Consider the following 21,824-nt stretch of genomic DNA (forward strand, 5'->3'; position numbering starts at 1 on the left):
GATTCTAAATACCATATTCGATTTACAAAATAAATTTTTAAATTGATTAGCGGAAACAAGATAGGATCATACATACCTCCAGCCATAACTTAAACGAACAGAGTCGACACTCACAACTCACACGACAAATTTTCTGTTATAGATCTTCTAAGCTTTTCTCACTCACAACCCGATGGTGCAAATAAAATGAAGAGGAGCAAGCTTAGGGACCAAAACAGCAAGCATCACATCTAATTTATAGTACTCTGCCCATCACAGAGTTCAATGGATGTGACCACATTATGGAATGTTACTAAATTCATGTGTTGAACTTAGACACTATATGAACCACATTCTGAAAATTATTTCTCTTAAAAAACACCAAAGAATTCCAACGGTTATTGAAATTAATTTTGGAATTCCAAAGGGTATTGAAATTAATTTGGGAATTCCAAAGGGTATTGAAATTAATTTGGAATTCCAAAGGGTATTGAAACTAAAATAGAGTTTTAATTAATTTGGGAATTCTAAAGAAACAAAATTTAATTCCCATCATTAACTAATTTGGGAATCTTAAAGAAAAAATCCCAACAGTTTGTATTTATGATAGTATTTTTTTTCTAACCCAATCTCGTTATGTCTGGCTAATTCCATCAAATATCAAAATGCATGCCACCACCTTGCATTTAAGTGACATTGCGACCATTTTTGTATGTGGTGACTCAAATATCAAAATGCATGCCACCACTTGTAGATAATTTCAATATTGAAGATACAGTGTTTTAAGTCTTTTGATGTTTGATTCTCCTAAAAACTTTACATATTTTGTGCAAAAGAAGAGATTTTATTTGAGATTATGGCTCTATAGCATTATTTTATTTGCTGGGAATTTACATATATGCGATATAATTGTCTTTATATTTATTTTTTCTAATATCTATATCTCTATCATTTATTCAATGCAAATTATTTCGGTAAGGTCATGATAATATTTATTGAGCATCATTAATTTCATGCTAGCTTATTTATCTCACAGTTAAAATGAGTAAATCTAAAGAATCTGGAACATCGACGATGTGGGATAAAGGGACCACGTTGACATTTTGTGATTTTTGTCTAAGGGAAGTTGAGTTGGGTAATAGGCCGACCACTTTTTTCAATAAAGAAGGTTGACATAATGTAACCGTTAAATTCAAGGATCGGAAGAGATTACGATCGGATGAAACTTAAAAATAAATGGGATCAATTAAAAAATGATTGGAAAATTTGGAAAGAACACAAGAGAGGATCAACAGGATTGGATAAGGATCCACTTAAGCGAACAATAGATGCACCCGAAGAATGGTGGGCTCAGAAGTTAGAGGTAAATACATACCTATATTTATTTTTTGGATTGATTGCATCTTTCTAAAGATTTTTGCTAATGATTTATATTTTATATTCCAGGTAGTGCCGACAGCCAAAAAATTCAAACTTAGCGACATTGACTCAGTATTAGAGGAAAAGTTGGATGGCATGTTCATAGGTGTTGTCGCCACTGGAACTATGCTTTCAACCCAATTGGCCAAAACTGTGTTGGTTTAACTCATGACATGGCATCCGAGCACATTGCTGACTCTGAAGAAGGTCCCAGCCAAATCCATACAGAAGTTCAATCAACCGGTGGGACAAAGCGTCCCAGAGCATATAAGAAGAAAGTTGGAGTCGTATTTGTCAGAGGTTCCATAGAGGCGATTCTTGAATACTTCAAACCGAAAGCTGCACCACCACCAACACCAACAACAAGCAACTACTCAATTCATGAGTGCCTTAAAATCTTGAATTTATATCCCAGTGTTAAGGAAGATGAACCCACGTATTTAAAATATGTGAAGTTGCTAGGGAATTCCACTCGTAGGCAATTCTTCGCAAATTTGGACCTAGAATTCCATCTTTCCTATCTACGCTCTTTTTTGAATGACTAATTATGGTTGATAGCTGTTTTTATTTTAGAGCCAGTAATTGTAATACTTTTATGATGGACTATTTGCTTCTACGTGTTCTTTTAACTTTATGTCATTGTTTGTGTCATTACATTTAATGTTTATATCTTTGTTTAACTCTCACACTGTAGTATCATGTTTATGTTTATGTTTATGTCTTCGTTACATATTTGTAGAATGGATGAAGAGCAACTTAACAACAACCGCCCGCAAAGTCGCTCTCGCCCTTATCTTCTTATACTACTACTATCATATATGCGTTGACCGAACCCCTTGTATGACATCAAGTCAGATTGGAGATAAATGGGTCAGGGAGTTATTACATGGACACTTAACAAGGTTTGCAAACATATTCCGTATGACCAAAATGATATTTCTTGACTTGCTTAATGAGCTTCGGGACCTTCATCGATTACACGGGTCATCAAGAATAACTGTCAGGGAGGTATTGGCAATTACTCTGTATATCTTATCCCAAAATGAATCTATTAGAGAAGCTATGGAGCTGTTCCAACATTCCTTGGAAACCATTAGTAGATATTTTTCCGTGGGTTTGAATGCACTGATGAGTCTGGCAATAAGATAATAAAGTCAGATGATCCAACGTTTCAGACCATTCCAACACAAATTGCAAATGACCCTCGATACATGCCCTTTTTCAAGGTAGGTACCCAACATAATATTCATTATAAATAAAAAGTATATATTAATTTTGAATGGTTTATGGGTACTTTATGCTCCACAGGACTGTATTGGAGCTATTGACAGAACACACATCGATGCATGCTTGTCTCCTGCAAAGAAAGTCGCTTACATCGGACGGTGTGGATCCCCAACACAAAATATCATGGTCGTGTTGATTTCAATATGTGTTTTACTTTCGTGATAGCTGGATGGGAAGGTAGCACACACAATAGCCGTGTTTTCAAGTTTGCTACTAGGAACCGAGAATATGTGTTCCCTTACCCTCATCTTGGTACGTATATTTGGGACATTACTTTTGTGCTCAATTTCCATTTATAACTAACATCACGCAACAGGTAAGTACTACTTAGTCGACGTCGGATATCCCTTACAAAGAGGGTTTCTTAAGTCGTATCCAGATACAAAGTATCACATCCCAGATTTTGAAAGGTATAGTGGTGTAGCACGCGGGAAAAAAAAAATATTCAATAAAAGGCATTCATCATTGCGAGGCGTAATTGAACGATCGTTCAAAGTATGGAAGAAGAAATGGGTAATATTGCGTGATATGCCCACTTATCCGTTTTCGAAATAGGTTCAGATTGTAGTGGCTACCATGACATTGCACAACTTCATTAGACGGCATCCTTCAAGATCTGATGCAGAATTTGTCGTGGTTGATGCGTACTTAATACAAATGCCCCCTGAAGCATTCGAGTATCATGTGGGTTGCACCATACCACAACTTGCAATTGATTCACCTGAGACAAACACAAGAGATGGTGAAGGGGCATCTGAAATGGCAGCTTTGAGAGATGGAATTGCTGATGAGATTAGCGAAAATGTTAATTAATGTATTCTAAAGCTTTGCAAAATAATTATGTTATTATATGGTTGCTATGTCATTTATTTGTGTCATATGTATGCACTATTTTGATTGCTACGTCATTTGTTTGAGTTATTATATGGCTGTTATGTCATTAACTTTAATAAGGGAGAAGTTTATTATTATTTTTATCCATGTTTCTAGAAAAGTAGGTGTTAGATGTGTAAATACATATGAATTGAGTGCTATGTATGTCAATCTTTCTCTCCCCCTCTCCATATATGCATCCATTTGTGTAAAGGCACTGCCTGGATATATATTTGTGGTGAGAACGCAGCTTGGATAAGTATTTGTGGCTTGGGCATACAAATGTGGATTCAGCATCTATGTGGCACTGCCTGTATATTTCGAAAATTGGCTTGGGCATACAAATGTACCCTGAGCATTTTTATTTCCTTTCAGTTCAGTGGCTTGGATATATATTTGTGGCATGATGCATTGCTTGCAAACATGGGGTGCTCTTTATTCTGTTAGTAGAAATGTTACACATGTTGGGTGATTAAGCAGCTAGGGAGATGCTTGGGTTTCATATTTCAATTTACAAAACATATGCCTAATTTATTTATCTGGAAGTCTGGTATCCTGGGAAGTTTTTATGTATGCAGAGACCATTCGCATATGCAGAAACCAGATTTCTATATGCAGAAACCATTCGTTATGTAAATGCCTCTTTACCTGTTAGTTATGTCTGTGGTTTTTATTTCGTTATGTCTGTATTTATGTTGAACGTGACACTTTAATGGCAATTTGTGAGCTATGTGATCATATAAGATATAGAAGTCTGGTTTGGGAAGATGATTATAATCAGTCTTTTGGCTGTTTGCTATGAATGTTTAGTTAAAACAGCATTATATTCACATTAATAACTTTTATTCAGTGTTCTGTGCAGTAGCATGAATGCAAAATGAGGGCATTTTGAAAGTACACATTAATAACTTCAGATTTGGAGGGTCAACACACATGATCAAGCTGCATGGTTTCAGTTTTGTTTTTTTGTTTTTTTGTTTTTTTTTTTCATTATCATTTTATTTTGTTTATTTTTTTATTTGTAATAGAACATATTTTATGGGGAGTTTCTAGTAATTGTAATTTTTGTTTATAATAAATTAATTGGTGTGTAGCCATCTTGTTCATTGTTGTTTAGGTGTTAATTGCAGGACAATGAGTTTTTTTTGTTCCCTTATAGTTTTTTACTGATATTCTTACTTTTATAATAATTGTAGGGCAATGAGCTCGAGGTATTCAGAGAAGTCAAGGCAAGTGATGTGTCGATGTGGGCTACCATCATTGTTACTCACGTCACGACAGACACATAGCTACAAGCGGCAATTCTACAGGTGCCCGCGGTGGGGACAAGGACCGGAAGACTGTAAATTCTTCAGGTGGACCGACAGTGCAAATGTTTCTACGATATCTCAATTAGACAAAACTGCTAGGAGTTCGATAGTATCACAACGGAAGACCACCGCATGTGGTTCGAGTTTTTCTGTTTCTATGATATCTCAGTCGGACATGTTTGCTCAGGATTTTGAGCTATCAGAACTAGGCAACATTCGTCGTGATGTGCTTTTACATTTTAAAGTCAATATTGTCATATGTTTTCTTGTAATTTTAACATATTATTTTTTTTCTTTTTTTTGCGTCATATTATAATTCATATTAGTATGTTAATGTATACTTCACTTTTGTATATGTCTTTGTGCTTATTTGATGTAATCAAAACTTTTTGAGTTATATAAATGTTATTTAATTTTTTTGCATTTTCATATTGTGACATTTGAGAAAATAATAAATTCTGCTACAAAGATTATTAATTTAACCAAAAAAAATTGAAAATACGTTGTTTACAAAAAGCACAAACCAAACAGCTAAACAATTTATTCAGAACAGGGGCAAAATAGTCATTTTTTCAGAAAAAGTTGTTTTTCATACGCACAAACCAAACAGCCAAATAACTTATTCAGATGAGCTGTTCATAACAGATTATCAGAAACAGCTGTTTAGTAGTAGAACATGAATTCTGCATCTGCCAGACCCTTAAACGCCGAGTCAAACTGAAGGAGGAGAAGTAGATTGAACAGAGATAGTGAGTGAAATCAATCACAATGCCGATCGCGTCGAGCTCCCCATCATCTTCAGCTCATGCCGCCTCGATCTTCCGGCGGCCGCGATCCCTTTATCTCCCGGCGACGGCTCTGCCGCGATCTTTTTTACCTCCGCCGCCGCCGCCGGGGATCAAGAGATCCCTCTCATACAAGCCCACGCTGACCGCCGATTTATCTCCGGAGGCCATGGTAGCCGCTGGGAAGATTGGGGTAAGAATCCGCGTCAAGGCGCCGGTCAAGGTCTGCCACGTTGCGAAGGCACCGGGGGTTGAATTGCAAGGGATGGAGGGGGTGATCAAGCAGTATGTTGGTTTGTACAAGGGCAAACGTATATCTGCCACTCTCCCCTTCAAGATCGAGTTCATATGGCCTGTCCATGGGCACGAGAAGCCGATCAAGTTCTTCGCGCATCTTAGGGAAGACGAATTCGAGTTCTTGTAAGTTTTCTTCTCTTCCCGATTAAGAAATAGTTATTGCCGCATGGTGCGATCTAGGAACTGCGAGGAAACCCTAGATGTAATTAACCGATTGCATTGTTTGAAATGTAACTTGCATTGGCTTCCATTGTTTGAACAATTCTTTTATTTACACTAACAGATATATTTGGTTTGATTGTTATCATTGTGATCTCGACCGAGGTTTCTGGATGGAAGATGAGATGATAAATTGATTCTGATCGTTATTGTCATCGCGTTTTTCAGTTTTGGTTGAAATGTTTGATGGCTGAACGGTTAATGTTTTGCAATTCTTAAGTACCTTTATTTTGCTGGCTAGTATAAAAAATCTTTTATTATCTTTTAATGTGTCTTCCCTATATGGTCAAGTAGAGCTAATGTCCATTATGTTAGATTCAGATTTGTTTGTGGATGACATCCAAACCCTACTAAAAAGATCAAAGAGGTCGAAGCAATAAGGAGAACAAAATTAGAGAGAGAAAATCTTATGAAAGAAAATTGGAGTTTCTATTGATCACATTCAAAGCACATGATATTATACATGTACATAAATGTTACCTTTGACTCCTTATTTATAGAGTTTTGGTGTATTAAGAAAAGCCTTACAAGAAAAATATATCAATATGTTGTGTGTCGGTGAATTCACATTGGGTGAGTTATATTAGCTTCTTAGCACTGTACAAAAACCCAACACATGTACATATAAAAGAAGAGCTGATATAGGGGAAATCAGAGGTTTTTACGTGGAGAAAACCCGAAATGGAAAAAATCACAGGGTCCGACCCAGTTAAAATAGTTTCACCATTTGGATGTATGTTACATGACTTTGTCTGCCCTTGAATATCAGAAAATAATGTTACATGAATTGGATAAAATATTGAAGAAATGATGGCGACCTGACTACGATAATAGAAAACCGATGGTAGGAGTTGTATGATGGAGATCTAGATTCATTGTTATTGATGGTGGTGGCCACATGATGGTGGCGGGGAACAATGGTGATCCAGTGATACTAACAGTGTCCTCCAAGAGTCGGTGGTGCGACAGTGATGAATTTGATATGATGTGGCGGCAGTGATGCTCGAAAGACGATGATTTGGCGGTAGCAATTGTATGCCACAATAGCGGCAATGACTCGGTGATAGTGGCTCGGCGTAGCAGTGGCTGAGAGATGATAATCCGTCGATGTTGTTATTGTTACGGTGATGGCGGCCTGACTGTCGTGGAGTCACAACGTCGGCCAGGAATTGGTGGTCCAATGGCTACAACAGCCCAGCCAAAGTGGTCCAACACAGTGGTGATGGCCAAGAGATGACGGTTTGAAGGTGGCAACAACATTCCAATGACAACTATCTAGCACGATAACTGTGCTCAACATCAGGGGTCTAGCACATTAGCGGTGGCTCAACGTCGAGCACGTGATAGTTTTCCTACTGAGGCAGTAGCCCAACACCAGTGGTTCGCGATGGAGGTCTAACTGTGACATAAGAGACCCAATGACGGTGTAGGCGATGGCTCGGTGTCGATGGTGGTTGGGCTGTGGTAGTTTGGTGTTGAGACAGTTATGGCCAAGCACTTGTAGTTTGACAATGGCAGCAGACGGATATGGTCTGCCAACAATGACAACAGGGCAACGATGGTCCAGTGATGGTGTCCTGACGGTCACAGAAACGACTAGATGCAGTGGTGGCTATGGCTCATTGGAACGTCTCGTTGAGACGTTTGATTTAACTATAAATTTATCATCTTTACAGATCATTTGGTTCCCAAAATACGCCGCAAATATTCTTGTTTAAGTGCATGATCTGGACTCACTTGGACTCAGGTCAAGCTATGTTTGATGTCAATTAGCTCATCTTATCAAGACACTTCATTTGAATTGGAGTATATATAATTAAATATTTAGAGCTTCAGTCCTAGTGTGCATTGAGATTCGTGAATGATTAAGATTTTTTTTTAACATATTAATATATAAATTTGTGTGTGTGTGTCCACGCACGTGTGTGTGTGTGTGTGTGTGATTTGATAGTTACAAGCATGTGGATATTGAAATCAAGAAATTAGAGAGGTACATGTGGAGGGATACTTGGGTGAATGCTTCCTACGCTTATGCGAGAAGATGGTCATTTTCATATGGCTGGCTGGATGGAGTCGGCAAGTCCAGCCTACCAACCAAGAATTGAAGTGTTGTGACGTCTCGTTAGAGAAGGTTTCGATGTGACCATCAATTGACCGGTCGAGGCGGCTCGTGAGCCTAAGAACAAAACCTAAACAAACTTAAACTCAAGCTCATTTAATAAAAGAAAATGAGTTAGCTCTTTAACAGGGCGTGACATTAAGCTGGCTTGGCCCACTTACACCCCTAATAGCTTGTATTCGTATGTGAAGACTACTTGCTACTTGCCTGGACTGCATTGTTGCCTTCCTTGCAAGGCGTATTTTCTTGTGTTTGTTTCTGCAATGTTATATAGTTTGTTTTCGCCTGGAGCATGTATACAGCTCCTTCAAATATGTAATAATCTTTTAATGTGTCCAGCCTACCAACCAAGAGACGTTGTACATTTTTTAGGGAGGTTTGTGAGTTTTGAACCTGGAACATTTACCCAATCACCAAGCCATCAAATTGTGATAGTAAAATAACTCTTCAAAACAAAAAAAAAATAATTTTTTTAAAAAAAGTATAGAGAAGCATAAGCTGTTTTTATTTGGGAAGATTGAAATGGGGGGAAGAAATAGAAGGATTACAAGATCAATTATTTTAATTGTTCTGCATTTCATCTAAATGGATGATTGAAAAAATTATTAGAAATGTAATTTCTGTTTATTATTTGGTTTGAGATGCAAAACGCTCTTTCATTCTCAAGGTGAATGAGAAGTTGAGCTTGAGCCACCATCAACTGATATTTGATTAATTAATTGAGTTCATTTTTTGAGCTTTATGTCACGGACAAATAATCCCACATCGGCTAGATGTAGAACCGAAAAGCAGTATTTAAGTCTTGGACTGCCCACCTCTCTTAAGGGCTCTTTTGGGAGGTGACAATTGATATCAGAGAAGATTACTGTATGTTAGGTGTGTAGACTCTCCATGGTCAACTGGGACCCTCGGTGAAGCCGATCCGTGACGAGGGCGTCACATGATTGGGTGGAGGAGAATGTCACAGACAAATAGTCTCACATCGGCTAGGTGTAGGGTCGAAAAGCAGTATTTAAGTCATCGGCTGCCCACCTCTCTTAAGTGCTCTTTTGGGATATGACATTTAGCTCAATTTATTATTAAAGGTAAATGATAATTGTAATCCAAGTGGTCGTTCTAATGATGTTAGAGAAATAATAAGAAATGAATCGAAATAAAAATATATGAATATGACATTTTTAATTTTATTTCTTAACTATATTTATATTAATACTTTTTAAACGACTCATAAGCTTGTTGAACTAAAATTTAACTTATTAGCACGTCAATCTCAGTACGAGTCCAACTTGAGTTGTTTCCTGCCTTTGACACACTTGCATCCCTAATAAGGGCTAGTTTGCTAGTTGATTATGGTTGAATATTTTGGTACACTTGTGACCTATTTCAGGGGTTCGTTTCTCTATACATAAATATTACAAAATATAACAAAATGTAGACCATCACATCAACTGCCAATAATGAAAAATTTTAGGAAGTTTTAAAAACCACTTAATTCCTATGTATTTACATATTTAACAACTAAACCTCAATTTTTACATATTCACTTTTAAAAAAAATTATAACAATAATATTTTTTTTATGTGATATGAAATATTTGAGCAGCGTAAAAGAAAAATTAAAGTTTGTGTTTGATATGTAAATATATAAGAATTGATTGGTATGAATGTAAATGCCCTATAATTTTTTAAGCTAGGAATCGAGGATCATTCTATTTTCCAAAGAAATATAGATGAAATGCCTGAGGAAACGCCGAACGACTAAGGGTCCGTTTGGGCAGCTTGTGCATTTTAGGATAAGCTATTTATCCTGAAACTCACAAGCTGCCCTACGATCGGCCCGCGGGCCTGCCGTAGGGGTTACCCGCAGCCTGCGTTTAATGTAAAAACCCAAACACAGTTTCAGATAAGCTGACAAAACGCGCGAACCAAACGGTACTGCGGCGTTTTGAAAACGTCGTCCGCACTTATAAGCTGCCCTAAACAGACCCTAAAAAAAGAAACTTTTCACCATTCATTATTAGAAAAGGGGGTTGATCCAAGATACATAGAATTCCTTGTTCTTACAAATCAACACATTCAAACAAAATGGCAAAAATATAATGCATTATAACTGTTTTTATAATGTTGCCCACAAACACCATTTAACGACAATATCATTAAATTTATAATTTAAAAATATAAAAAGGCAAAAAATGTAAAAATTCAGAAATATATAAAGCTGAGCGATTTTTAGTGAGAAGTGGGCAGAAGTATAAATCTGAGGGCGGGCATTTGCTCATTCTCACATTAAGCTGATTCCTTTCAAAATTTCACCTCTGTTCTACTAAATTGTCAAACATGACAAGCCTCATAGCAAAGTAGTCAAGCTATAATTAATACTCATAACAATTTGATGTTTTTATTTAAAGTGAAATGCCGAATAAAACATAACTCCAGCAGTTCAAAATTTTGTTGAGGCATGGCACAACTCAAGTTAGTCATGCCTATTTTCACTTTTGCATGGTCATAAATGGCACTTATTTCTTAACCATCAAGAAAGCATAAGCTTAAGCACAATTCATATAATCATGATTTCTTATATCTCATGGATAGTAGTAGCACCAACAAACAATAGGACCAAGCCATTGATAACCAAAGTATCACAACCTAACTATTGCAGCTGATTTGGTTTCTTGATGGTCAAAAAATAAATTAATGAATTAATTGGATTCAATGCAGTTAAAATTAACTATATATTTTAAACCCTACAAATATTTTGAAAATTCCTAAAAAAGGATGATTTAATATTAAATCATGAACACACACACACACGTTTATACACATTATTATAAACAACATAGGATAGAATACAACCAGCGGGAAAAAGAAAGAATAACATAATTACACGGCACAGCAAAACCACAAGGTTCAGCTCTCAGAACTTGGTATGAAGAACAAAGTTAGGAGTTTTTTTGGTTCTCCATTTTTTTTTTTTTTTTTTTTTTTTTTTTTTTTTTTTTTTTTTTTTTTTACGAGTGCGGGGGGTTGAAAAACAACTAAGGTAAGAGATTGGTGCCATGAAGAAGTTGTTAAGAGGTGTCCTTTATCACAACAATTGGGCAGCTTGCATTATTGATGCAGTAGTTGCTAACACTTCCTAGGAAGAACCTGCAGAATTTTTAAATGAATTAAATTGCTTGACTCAAATGTTCTTCTATGATGCAATTGATATTTTATAATAAGGGCATATGCATAGATACCAGACAATTCTCATATATTTACATATCTAACACCTGATTTTTCATATTTATAGGCATAGCACTCAAATCATTAATATCACATCAAAAATACAACTTTTACTTACTTTTAAAAGGCAAAATATGCCTATTCATGCATAGGCTTATCACATTAAAGTGTTATAAATGTAAATATAAAAGTTTAGGTGTTAGTTATGTAGGTTGGATTAAAGTGTCAGAAATAATGGAAGTTTCAAAGAGGCATTTAATGTCGTAAAAAACAGCTGAAACGTGTTAAACGATTATGTATCCTTATATGATATAAATATACAAATATCTCTCATAGTACTCGAAGGAACAAAGTAAACTGCATACTCGAGCTTCAACATAATCAGCAGCTGTAGAAAATCATAACTAATAATGGAATAGAGGGTTATTTTCTTTTTATAGACAGTGAAATATTTTTTCTTATTTTTGGATTATACATGTAAATAAAATTTTATGGAAGTCTTATTTTGCTAATCTTCAGAATTTATTGGTTGAAGATCCTTAGCTACATCTTGTTTCAACAAATGTATAAATAGTTTCAATTCACTGTTGCCTTTCATTTGCTGCATAATGTTGTGATAAATGGAACTTTTTCCGATAAAGTTTTTAATATAAAATATTGCTTAATCAGAATATAAGATGATCTATTTTTGCTTTCATTTGTTAAAAAGATGGGATTTTTGGTTTAGAGTATCAATCCTTGATATCCATTATCATTATTGCACCTTAAATGTATATTATAGCGGAGCAAGCTTATTGTACGGCACAAAGTATCCTGGAAACCAGGCTAGCTAGGATGACTAACACAATCAATCTTAAACACTAGGTTTCGTTAAACAGCCAAGTTTATTATTTTAAAGTTCGCCAGCTTACTTCCTCATGGTACAATCTCTCTCCGAGCTCAAAAAGTAATGGATTTATTACATTGAAGTAGATGATCAGTGCATCGGTAAACAAGTGCATTATATAGTTTCTGCTCTGTAGTAGATATGTGTCACCCCTAGTTAAATAAAGCTCCAAACCAGTTGCTATGGACTGAACTGTAAGATATTTGTCACATTCTCCAATTATTTAAGTTATTCGCTTGTTTCTTACACCTTATTGCTTGTTCCTTCACCTTGAAACTAAGTCTCTCTAAAGCTAAGTAATGAAAAAACAACATTCTGCTAAAGAAAAAAAATGTATCTCTATTATGCTCTGATAAACTTCGTGAACAACATATCGATAACAGTTCACGTCTCCATATAGGCTCCAGTCTCTCAAAAGTGTCAATGATCCATCACTCCATGTTAGTTATGATTAAATTATCCCTTGAATTAAGAAAAAGGGACATTTACATACATACTTCTCAATTCTTACACATTTACATATCCTAAAAATTGCATTTTACATTTACAGCACTCAAATCTTTCATATAAAAAAAAACCACTATTTTAACTTTTAATTTTCATGCATAAATAAGGTGGCAAATATGTAGCAATTGAAGGTTAGGTGTTAGATATGTAAACGCATAGGAATTGAGTGGCATGTATGTCAATCTTCCTAAAGAAAAAAATAATCCACAACACAAGAATACTCAAAAAAATAGCAAACAAAATGATGAAGTTCTTGGAAAAGTCTAGCTCGCTGAAATTTCTTAGGGCTTTAAAATGATGATTAATTCCAAGAAAGATGATTCAAAAAGCATAGAAAGAGATGGAATGAAAAATAATAAAAACTAAAATCAATAATTACAAGCTCTAAAATCTTACCTTTTAATTGGGCCAAAAGCGCGGCATCCCATCACCAGCAAATCGGCACTCAAGTTAGCAACAGCCTCGCATATCTTCTCCTTTGGCTCACCTACCACCACTTTAGTATTCACAGCCACCTGCACTATTTATCACAAGTAAAAACACAGCACAAACATTGATACCCACTATTTCTTAAACTTAGAAGAAACTGAATATCTTTTACCACGATAAAATTTTTATTCAGCAAATAAAATTTTGTTGTAATTTTGTTTGTTTCTTTTTTCACCCTGCGTATACCTTCTTCTATAAATACCTTAGAAGTCATGTATTTCTATAAATGCATAGCTTACGTTGCCTTAGTGCTTAATAGGTAATTGATGAGACCTTAGGAGGCATGTACGTCTATAAATTCTCTTTATTTGGAAACAATGAATGAAATGAAAAAAACTCCTCTCTTTGTTTCTAGTTCCTTGTTCTTGACATACTCAAATATGTTGTATATCATGATCCCAACAACGAGGCCGTGCCATAAATAATTCATTTATTTTTATCATATACTCAAGATGTCTCGAGCATCATTTAGTTCCAAACATCGTCGACCAGGAATATGTTATCAATGTGATAAACCACATAAACTCACTTACACAAAATGGTATTTGTATTGTTTAGCAACCAAATAAATTTAGGAAAGTTTGCATACAAACCACACAATTGTGCATTTACATATCTAACACAAACTTTCATATTTACATTTATAACACTTTGGTGTGATAAACTTATACATGAAAATGTGTTTTGCATTTTTAAAAAGTATGTAATAGTTGTATTTTTTATGTGACGTTAATGATTTGAGTTCTAAGCACGTAAATATTAAAGTTTGGGTGTTAGTTGTGTAAATACATAAGAATTGTGTGGTATGTATGTAAAAGCCCCAGAAATTCAACTCTAGTAGTATTTAATAAATCATATAAATACAAATTTATTAAATTTTGAGAGAATTAAAATCTGAAAATTATTTGGTATTACAACTACTAAAATTTGCTGAATACTGCTAAATTATTTGGCTATTTATTTCAAGATTTAAGAACCGTGTGAAAATCAAATCAGCTGAATCTAGTGAATGTTGATTAACAAATCCTAGATCTAATCAATGAAATGGCCAAAACAAGAACTTTTAACAGTTGGATTTAAAGCCAACATGGCTTTCTATTTTGAAAAATTTAAGCTAAATTTTACATAAATCCTGGCTTTCCAATATCAATAAGCTCTTTAGGTATGATGACAACTTCAACTTCCTCATATACATAAAATTTCATGCAAATCATGGGAGAGCGTTGGAGTAAGGCACTATCCATTTTACAGGAGTTATATAATTAAAGTTACATAAGGCTCAACTAAATTGAATATGTAGCTTAACAGATATATCATTGCCTTCTTATGGTCTGCAGGACTAATCCTCCTTTCTTAAATGTGCACTTAACTATTCTAGCTCAGCTTTTGTTTCATTTTTTAAAATTTTCTGCCAGTGCATGTAATGTGCAAACATGCTGCCACTCAAATTAAAGGCAAAAAATAGATACCAGACAGTCTAATAATCAAAGAGGATTAATACATATGAAATAGGTAGATAAATTCCTCAATTTAAGATGGTTATTGGAATATAGAACTTAAGGGATTTTTTGGTAGCAGAATTTTACAGAAATTTACAAAGGATTTAGCATAAATCCTGCCAAATGATCAAAATGTACAAATTAATCCTAAGAATTTTTAAATCCTCTTTCACCTTGTTCACATGCAAGTCTGAGATTTATTAAATTGGCAGTTCAGCGATTTTAACAAGATTTGTGCAAATTCTGAATAACAAAGCTAGAAACTTTGTCACAATCTTCCTTCTTCTCCCTATGTCTTGGAGGCCATTAGAGCGATCCATATCCCAACCTTGTGTTTGTCCATTGCCTTTGTACCCTGCCGGTCTTACCTTCATCCTATTCTCCTTCACACCTGCCAATCTCAGCTTTTTCCTCTTCTTGGTTGCATACCATCAGTATCACCTTTGCTGTCTTCGCGTTAACACACCGCCACTTCTCAGTTCTCATAAGGTTTCTTTGTCATAGATAAGTGAATAGAAGCCCTCACCTAAACTCAAACTCTTTTCTCATTACTTGAGACCTCACCCACAGGGCCACAACCCACATCTTCATCGATCGAAGAAATCCCACGAGAACCATCTAGTAACTAATTTCCTTCCTCTTCGAGTGCCGACTCTTTCTTGGTCGGTTCTTCCTTCTAACTTAAGGACGCGCAAGGTATCTACAATATTTTGAAGCTTTATTCGCTGGTTTGGTGGTTTAGGGTGTTGATTGTGAATGTGTGAAGATTCACATTTTCCTGAAACATGATCCATGGCGATTTAATAATATTTTTAATTCATTTTGTTCATTGATCATTTATTCATCTTTCAAGCATGTCATTTAATTTATTTCAGTAGAGTAGTGTTTCAAAAATGTTCATTGTTGAGGGCGAACTTGAAGATCAATAATAAATATTCGATGAAATTGGAATAAACCATATTTAGAAAAGCTCATAGTTCTTTTTTTTTTCCATGAGAAAAATCTGATATATTAGATTGTGCATTTAAGAAGTTTTACACATAAAAAAAATAATTGTTTCAGAAGCAATGATAAAGATAATGTAAGCCATAAAATTGGAGATTAAAAATGTGTAATCCAAAAGTTCTTGCAAGCTCAGACGCTTTAATTCCACCTAGGAAAGTCAATTGAATTGTTTGACAAAAGCAATTGCCGCCTGAAGTAAGAAAAAAAATAATTTCAAATATTTGGTGAGGGTGAATGAACGAACACAACAAACTTCTAGACATTCACATGGAGAGAGGGGTGCAAAGTATGTGACTAATCCAAAATCAACAAATGTCAATTATCTACCACATGGATCAACTAAACATAATATTAAGATTTTCAACAAGAGAAATGTTATAACATTTTAATTGCTCCTTAAATGTACAATGTTAGGCATTCTCTTGATGAAGCGCGGGATAGTTCATCGTTGCATTAATTAGACATTAGTGCTTGAAAACATTAGAAGTAGTTCATGTATGATTACAATTATTTTGTGAGTTGAGAACTTGTAGATTATCAACAATAGAGATAAAGAGAGATTCTTGAAAGGAAAGTTGGTACAACGTGGTAAATTCAGTTTACAAATTTATTTGGAGAAGGACTTATTGATCCATATCGGCCAAGCAAAAAGCCAATGCAGAACTTTCAAATGGCCTAAGAAACATGTTTTTTGGGGGAATTATTTGTGGAGAACATGGTACACGATGTCCTGAAGAAAGATGCATGGTGTGGGGCAATCAGCACATTGAATCAAAGATTGGGGATAATATATAAAAAACTAGTTATCATGACAAAGTTCAATAATATGAATGCTGATTTCAAAAATTGTATCAATTATCTGATGAAAGTGGATGAGACTAAGACAAAAATTTGCACATCCTTATCGCAAGTGGTAAAATCTGTGAAGAACTAATATAAGGCAAATTTGTGCTACCCAGCCTAGTTTTGTAGAGTTGCACATCCCTAAAAACAAAAAAATAAATAAGCGGTTATTTTCATATGGCATATTATGTTCTTGTAAAAGTACAAAAAATGATGAGCTTTTACAGGAACTTATTACACCAATACAACAAATTTAAAAATTTTGCACTGATAACATTGTGATTGTTAAACAAGCTTGTTCAACATAACGTTATGAGCCTAGGAGCAAAATTACAAATGACATGGCTGATGCGGAAGAAGTCATGTCTATTGTCGATGATTTCATGTTTTCTCGCGGTTTCAACATCATTAATGAGATATAACAAATCATCCCACCAACTCAACCTACATCAAATCCAAGAATGAAAACCTAGAGATGAAACTGCAGAAACCCATCTACCAAAAGAAGATTTAAGAAAAAGGATCACAATAAATTCTAATCAGATATGCATCTTATGTCATTTCTTATGTCATTCCAACAAGTCATTCCAACAAGTTAACAATGTGATCAATAAACTAATTCTTTCAGTTATGGAGGACACTATTCTCTCAAATGAAGAGATGTTCATTCACAAGCCTATGTTCAATAGATCGTATACTAGCCATCAATATGCACTAGATGTATTGGTTGGTCATCCACTGTGCTCTAACAACTGTTTCAAGCAATCATCTGATCCATTTTGTGCAGCAGTGGTACATTTTAGTTAGTTGCAGCTTGATATGCGACACTAAAAATACTGTCGTAGCTGAACAACTTGAGATATTTCTTAAAAGGATTGTATATGCCCATAGTTATTAATGATTGTGTGATTTTTTTATCATTACTTTGAAAAAGTAAACTGGCACTTTGATCATGTACTGTAAGTTTGTATCATGCCTTGATTGAAGCTGACCACCATCCATACAACAACAAAACCTTTAGCCCACTAAGTGGGGTCGACTACATGAAGCTTTTTTCTCCATTGTGTCCTATTTAGTTTCATATTTTCATTCAATTCTAATAAATTAAGATTTTTTTTTTTGTACGAGCAAATTCATATTCTTTTCCATTTCTTAGTAATAGAACTGTAGCAATTGATGACACTTATGTACAAGCAACTATTACTAGTATAGAGTAGAAAAATAGACACTATAACAGAAAGGCATTCACTTTTCATAATGTAATGGTTGTCTCATCTGATCGTCAATTTTTTGATGTAGCCTGTAGTTGGGAGGGGTCCATGGCAAATATGATGGTGCTACAGTAATCATTGGAGAATGGAGTGTTAAGAGTAGCACAAAAAATACTACTTGGTTGATCAAGCAATACTAAAATTGACAATTTTATGCCACCTCTCATGCCATATTGATATTATTTAAAAGAGTATCATAGAGATGCATCTCCTAAATACTAAGTAGTCTAGTAGTTGTGCAACCATCATCAAGCCCAACTACGTAAAATAGCAGAAATAACTTTTGGTATTTAGAAAGAGATGTTCCAGGTGCTAATTCATGCAATAATTTTCCCAGACTGACATTATGATTATATGTGGAGTGTTGCATAATTATATTGGTCACTATCACATGTATGAACTATATTTTATCATGCCTCAAACTAAAATATAACATGGTGGCGTGTTAGGTGAGTTAGTAGTTGATGATGAAACTCTTAATATGCATGCCAATTGGGGAGATGATTCAAAAAGATATTGTGAGACATGAAACTATCACCAACATGTTGGATGCACTCATATGATGTTAACCTCATTTATCTTGAAATAATTTTATCTTTGATCTATAACTTAACCATTATTTTCATTGTCAGCAACGAACCAAAAATGCCACACAACTTGATCATCTACTCACAATTTTAGGCAATGAAATAAGGTTGGGGTTCAACTATTTTTTTTTTTTTCTTTGATGTAACATTTCTCAATTTCATCATCAAGAATTCTTAACAAACTTAAATCCTAAAATAAATAGCCAATAAGTTTGCCAGAATTTAATCGCCATAATGCCAAGAAGATTTAGGATTAAACCGTCTCAAATTTTAAATAAAAATTCATACTAAATCTTACTTGCCAAACAGCCCCTAAACTTCCTTCTGAGTATTTATTCGATTCCATATACTATCATTAGATAGATATAACAAGAACCGTGGTCGAATCTCACATTTTTCTCCTCGCAGATCTGCACTGCGTGGCCCAACACCGCTTCAGTGATCCGCCGTTGGTGGGCTTCAATAGCAGTGGTGATAGCCGGAACCTCGACGTGCGCTGCATCAATCCAATTGAACCGGATAAAACAGCAAGCAGCGCCGAAATTAGTTTAAGGAAAAAGGGCACATGGATCCCAAGAAAAGCATAAAAAAAGAGAGGGTAAATGAAGGTAACAGATCCAAGTTAACGATCTCTTTACTTGGTCCGCCGAAGGGAATAGCGCCGGGGTTTAGACCGACGGCGATAGAGGGCGGAGATTGGACGTGGAGGAGGACGAAGCCACCGGGCTTATCCGAGGAATCGCCGTCCGCCGGTGATCGGAGGTGAACATTTTGCAGGGCCCATCGGAGAGCGTTCATGCTCTCCTCACTCTGATCGACGGCGATAACGACGCACCTGAGATTGCCGATCGACATTGCGCGCAGATAGCAAGATGACGAAGAGGAATCAATCAATGGAGAAAATTTGAACACTCAATTTATATAACATAACTTGAATGGAAAAAATTATATTAATTCGCAGATTATATCCCCAATTTTGAAATAAATTATACAATTTGATTTTTCTTTGGTCTTGATTATGATTTGAAACATAAAAATCAGTTTTTCCATGTAACAATCCCAACGATCTAATTCTGTAAGTTTGTAAAATCATTTTTACGAAAAATTGTTAATTTAATATTTGTCGTGTAATTTCTTTAAAGTTTAAAACATGTTTAATATGTCATTAAAATAAGTGGCATTTACATACATACCACCCAAGTCCTTTGTAATTACATATCTAACACATACACAATTTGATTTTTTTTTATGGTATTAGAGCCCAATCTTCAAAGCATCATGATCCATAGATTTCTCATCCCCAATCTCTCCACATGTTTCCTAGCAGCCCACATGCACCCTAAACAAGGTAAAGGAAATCAACATTACATCTGCCTTCAAACATCAAGAACATGGCAAATTATGTCATATAGAAGGTACAAATCGGGGAACTTTTTCTTGCAAATGGATTTGAGTCCTACTTAGATCCCACCGTACCATGCTCTCCAAAATCTCACCAAGATTCCACCATTACACAAGTTGATAATCAGGATTATTAGCTATGGAAATTAATGGACCAAAACTTAACTGTTGCAATCTTCTCAATCATGTACTCATCTGTTCTACAATATGTCCTTCACCTCAACCATAGTTGTCCCCCGAGTCGATCATGGCCTAGCCGGCGTTGCCTATGGTACCCTTAAGGTTGACATTCGTTCCTATGATAAAGGATCGTATCCTGCTGATATGGATATTCTTGTGGCACAGCTCGACCAAAGTACCCCACACAGTGTTTGGATCGTAACTCTTTTGAGACACATTTACAGTCCCAACGAAGTTCCAAAAATCATTATATGCTCACATTCGATCTTTTGGAGGTCCTATGAGGTCTGGAATCCCCTAGGCGTGCTTCTCTAGAAGACCAAACTTTCTAAGGTCTGGCGTGACCACGCCTAAACCAGGCGTGGCCACTCCAAGATGACCCCAAACAACACAAAAAGCGGTGTGGTCGGCGTGACCACCCCCAAAGCTGGCGTGACCATGTTGGCCAAATAGAGGCTACGACATAATTACACTACAATGTAGGCGTGACTGCTCTTAAACCTTAGCAGGCGCCCGAGTTCTTCGAACGGCGTTACAAAGTCTGGAACTAGCGTGGATATGCTACTAGATAAAGCGCCCAGCCCAATTACGACGGGCCTCAAGCGTGGTCACATCTGGCCTCCATCTGCGACACTTTAAACAGTGGTGTAACCACGATTGAGCACGACGTCCGGACCAGTTTGTGAAAAATGACCCTCCGATCCTCAGATTCCCACCGTCAAGGCATCCATGACCACTGGTCCTTCCCCTTTTGTCTAGTTCTTTACCCAAATAAGGCATATGAGATATTTTGGAATCATTAAAAACTGGGAAAGCGGCCTTAAACCATTGGATAAACCCTCTATGGCTGAATAGCCCATAGGGAATAGCTCATTTGAGTTGATAGGTTGTCACTTTGCTTAGGGCAGCTGAGGGAAGAAGAAAGCTTGAGAGTGAGCATTCGAGGAGCTTCCAAGGAGATTTCTCAAGAAATTTCATCTTCTTGCACAAGGAGAAGCTAAGGTAAGTTATTCCTCTTCATTTTCTTCACCTCTCTTTTCATCTCTCAAGTAATCTTCTTCGTCTCCAGTGACTCTCTCACAATGATAGCTTCTTCCTGACTTTGGAGAACTCATACTTAGGCTATTGTGTTTATTTAGGTTCTAATATGATTTCAAGGAGTTCCAAGAAACAACCAATTGTAGTTCGTTCATCAAATCAACTGAAGCAGAGTATAGGGCGTTGGGCGTGTGTCGGCACTATTTTTGGTGTGGGGTTTGCCCGTAAGAAGCTGTCAGTCATCAGAATTGAAATCCCGTTGCCCGCTTCGGGAGGACGTTAAAAAAAAATTTAGTTTTGAAAAAGATGAAGTCAAACTGACCCCATAATTTTCATAGTTTAAATGGAAGAGCACTTTACCTCAAATTCTGTATCTATCCCAAAGGATGAATACAAGAATTGAAGGGTGAGGCTCGATCAAATAAACTAGAGAAAGTCATGACATCCGTTTGATCTGCGGAACCAATATATTGGCCGACAAATTCCCCTATTTAATATAAGGAATTAAATAGGGTTTATATTATGCTGGGTTCGGGAAAAGCTTCCTATAAGGGCAAACCCCTATAGTTAATTACATCTTAGATAACTGAAGTTAACTAAGAATAC

General features: G+C 35.8%; 2 protein-coding genes across 2 annotated transcripts; one reads left to right on the forward strand and one right to left on the reverse strand.

Annotated features, from left to right (window-relative positions):
• The first annotated feature begins 5,550 nt into the window (after positions 1 to 5,550).
• LOC110025049 (ferredoxin-thioredoxin reductase, variable chain-like) lies at positions 5,551 to 6,298 on the forward strand. Its single transcript, XM_020725306.1, has one exon. It carries the CDS (start codon positions 5,637 to 5,639, stop codon positions 6,075 to 6,077), a length of 441 nt encoding a protein of 146 aa, XP_020580965.1. The 5' UTR covers positions 5,551 to 5,636; the 3' UTR covers positions 6,078 to 6,298.
• A 4,951-nt stretch (positions 6,299 to 11,249) lies between these two features.
• On the reverse strand, positions 11,250 to 19,525 carry LOC110025077 (universal stress protein PHOS34). The gene is made up of 4 exons (XM_020725339.1): positions 19,238 to 19,525; positions 18,992 to 19,095; positions 13,302 to 13,420; positions 11,250 to 11,434 (listed from the first exon to the last, which is right to left on the reverse strand). The coding sequence occupies exons 1-4, from the start codon at positions 19,452 to 19,454 to the stop codon at positions 11,356 to 11,358; spliced, it is 519 nt and encodes a 172-aa protein (XP_020580998.1). The 5' UTR covers positions 19,455 to 19,525; the 3' UTR covers positions 11,250 to 11,355.
• Positions 19,526 to 21,824: the final 2,299 nt, after the last annotated feature.

Source organism: Phalaenopsis equestris, unplaced genomic scaffold (assembly GCF_001263595.1).
Source record: "Phalaenopsis equestris unplaced genomic scaffold, ASM126359v1 Scaffold000287, whole genome shotgun sequence".
NCBI lineage: Eukaryota > Viridiplantae > Streptophyta > Magnoliopsida > Asparagales > Orchidaceae > Phalaenopsis > Phalaenopsis equestris.

What these genes read in the sequence shown, in the direction of transcription:
- LOC110025049 (XM_020725306.1), top strand. Translation starts at nt 5,637, where the DNA reads ATGCCGATCGCGTCGAGCTCCCCATCATCTTCAGCTCATGCCGCCTCG.
- LOC110025077 (XM_020725339.1), bottom strand. Translation starts at nt 19,454, where the DNA reads ATGTCGATCGGCAATCTCAGGTGCGTCGTTATCGCCGTCGATCAGAGT. An exon ending in TATTCCCTTCGGCGGACCAA is followed by an intron (nt 19,096 to 19,237) that starts GTAAAGAGATCG and finishes GGATTGATGCAG; the next exon opens with CGCACGTCGAGGTTCCGGCT. An exon ending in AGATCTGCGAGGAGAAAAAT is followed by an intron (nt 13,421 to 18,991) that starts GTGAGATTCGAC and finishes TAAATAGTGCAG; the next exon opens with GTGGCTGTGAATACTAAAGT.